The 3,012-nt window shown below is 39.9% G+C and overlaps 1 protein-coding gene across 1 annotated transcript; it reads right to left on the reverse strand.

The window, feature by feature from the left end:
* Positions 1-2,073: 2,073 nt before the first annotated feature.
* On the reverse strand, positions 2,074-2,541 carry LOC133806331 (uncharacterized). Its single transcript, XM_062244447.1, has one exon. It carries the CDS (start codon positions 2,539-2,541, stop codon positions 2,074-2,076), a length of 468 nt encoding a protein of 155 aa, XP_062100431.1.
* Between the last annotated feature and the right edge of the window lie 471 nt (positions 2,542-3,012).

A 3,012-nucleotide genomic window follows, 5' to 3' on the forward strand; every position in this document is an offset into this window, starting at 1 on the left:
AAGTGTTTAATCTAGCTATGCACATACTAAAAAGAGAAACACTCTCATCAATCATTGGCTAGCAATATTCACACTCAAAGAATTTAGTTTAAAATTTAGAAAAGAAAAACATTCAGCTGTAACTTAGATTGATTATATAGTTTTTTTTTAGTTTGCAAAGTCGTCATCGAGCCCCCTAGTTAAACACTAACAAAAGCAAAGAATATCCTCAAAAGAACGACAACACAACAAGACAAAGACAAACTAAAAACAGAACAAAGATAACTATACTAACAAAGTACCTTCCTAGCAACAAAACACAAGGCAAATGACTCAAATTTCGATGCTCACTACACAAAAATCACCAAATAAACATAACTAAGTACAACACAGAGCACCCAATACACAAAACATAAAATTCATTATCAACACTTGAGACCAAAGTATAACACAACATGAAAAATTGCCAATGAGTAAGAACTACACCTAAAGCAGAGAATACAAAGAAATAGACATAATCAAAATCAAATTGGGGAGTAGAGTTCAGAAGTGCTCATTCAAAGAATATGCAGGCTCTGCTCAAGGGAAGCGTAGCTGGGTCACTCGGTGCTTGGGTGAGGCGCAACTAGTTGCAGATGGAGATTTCTTGATGATGCGCATGGAGCTCCTGGGATTCTTGCTGGCCTTTTAGATTTTTGTATGGTGGGTGTTGTCTTAGTTGCGGGCTTGGTGATGGGGCAGTGCTTGGTTTGGATTTGGTTTTGGTTGGTGGTGGGGTAGGGGCTGGTTTGAATTTATTTCGTTGGGCGTGTGTTTTAGTGGTCATTTTGGGAAAAAAGGAAACAACTAAATCACAAGGCTACCACACAACAAAAGGAGCACCCAAACAAACCAATATCTTGCTTATCAGTAAAGAGAGTGGTATAGAGAAACACAGCAACAGAGCAGTACAATAAACACAGTCAACCAATAATCCAATAGCTGACCCCCAAAAGCAAACACCAGTAGAGAAGTCCAATGCCCAGCAATATTCACAAGAGTATAACAGAACAAAGAATTAGTACCCCAAATTATGGCTCGTGAGGAGCTTGGTGCCTAGGTGCCGAGAGTGTGGGTGCAGTCAGATGCCTAAGCTGCTTGGGTGCACCTGGAGAAGGCTTGCGAAGGGCAGGAGGGCACAGAGCTGACTCACTGGTCAGGGAGGCGCCTGGTTCTGGGGTGTTGGGTTTGCTTGGAACCATCTAGGCTCGGACTGGGAGTGCACAGGGGCTCGGATGCGCCTGGGTTGCTGAGTGTTTTGGTGGGGGCTTCGGCTTGGAGACGCCTAGGATGCCGAGTGCTGAGATCGTGGATCGAGAGGCTGGGTGCCTGAATGTGGTGAGATGGCGCCTGGGTTCGGCATGCTTCTCGGCTGGGTGGTAAAGGTCAGTGTACTAGGCAGAGAGGTACGGGGAGTGGAGAAGATGATAATGGGGTATTAGGGTATTTTGGTATATACTGATATATATAGATTTCGTATAGTTTATAGTATATACGATTATTATTTTTTTAAATACATATTTCTGTATATGCATATATTTATATAGTTATATATTAACATATGTATATATGTAGTAATATATATATAAATAATATTAAATATAGTAATTTTTTTTTGTATATATATATAGTATTATATATATATGCCTCTGAATGAAACCACGACCCAGGATTTTTTCTCTGCCCAGAATGCTAACATTTTGCCCAAGATTTGCTTTAGCAACCCAAATTTGACGTAACTCTCTATTTTTTTTCAGAAATATTTTCGGCCATTTAGCTGAAGAAAAAATCTCGCAAAACCATCTGACTCCAAAATTGCTTCCAAAACACCAAAATACACATAAAACCACTCCAAAACATCACAATAAAATGGAATTAAAATTACAAAAAGTAAAATTAAAAATAAAAATAATTAAAAACACTCATATGTATATAAATATTTTTTCTTTTCTTTCTGTTTTTCTTTTATAGACACTAATATTTTACACTTGCTTCTTTTTGGGTTGTCTTTAAATTAGTGCCTGAATCACTTGACAACCCAAAACAACCACAGCCTTAAGGATCCTCCAAAGTGATGGAGGTCTTCTCGTGGTCGACCTCACCTCCCAAATAATGTTTCAGCCGCTGCCCATTCACTTTAAACTCCCTTCCAGATTGATCTTCTCGAACTTCAACAGCTCCAAAGGGGTAAACTTGCACCACTGTGAATGGGCTAGACCAGCGAGACTTTAACTTGCCAGGAAACAACTTTAAGCAAGAGTTGAAGAGCAATACTTTCTGCCCCTTCTCAAAGACCCGAGCTTGAATTTTCTGATCATGCCACCTCTTAGTTTTCTCCTTGTACAACTTAGCATTTTCATAGGAGAACAACCTCATCTCTTCCAGCTCATTTAACTGTAACTTTCGAGCTTCTCCAGCAACTTGGAGATCCATATTCAGTTTCTTAGTGGCCCAATATGCCTTATGCTCCAACTCAACGGGAAATTGGCAAGCTTTCCCAAAAGCCAAACGATACGGTGACATGCCCAAAGGGGTTTTGAAAGTCTTTTGATAGGCCCAAAGAGCATCATCCAATCGCTGAGACCAATCCTTTCTACTGGGATTCACCACTTTCTCTAGGATTCCCTTAATCTCCCTATTGGATATTTCCGCTTGACCATTGGTTTGGGGGTGGTAGGTGTTGACCCTGATTTTGGGCAACTGACACGGAGTCAAAATACGCTTGATGTGGAAGAATGCGTTGAAAAGAACATAATAGCGAAAATAATAAGAACACGATATTTTATAGTGGTTCGGCCCCAGAATCTGGTAATAACCTACGTCCACTTAGATTGTTATTGATGTGAGAGACAAAGGAGTGATCAAAGAACTAGGGTTCAATGAGTTTCACCAACCTCTGAAGAACAATACAATATGATTGATATGATTACTCTAAACTCCAGCGATTTAGAAGTCAGAAAAAGAGCAAAAAGATCCGCCTCCTTCCCTGAGCCC

The sequence above is a fragment of the Humulus lupulus genome, chromosome X (assembly GCF_963169125.1).
Source record: "Humulus lupulus chromosome X, drHumLupu1.1, whole genome shotgun sequence".
Lineage (NCBI taxonomy): Eukaryota > Viridiplantae > Streptophyta > Magnoliopsida > Rosales > Cannabaceae > Humulus > Humulus lupulus.

Bases quoted from the DNA above. Each gene is read 5' to 3' on its own strand.
- LOC133806331 (XM_062244447.1), bottom strand. From the start codon at position 2,541: ATGTCACCGTATCGTTTGGCTTTTGGGAAAGCTTGCCAATTTCCCGTT.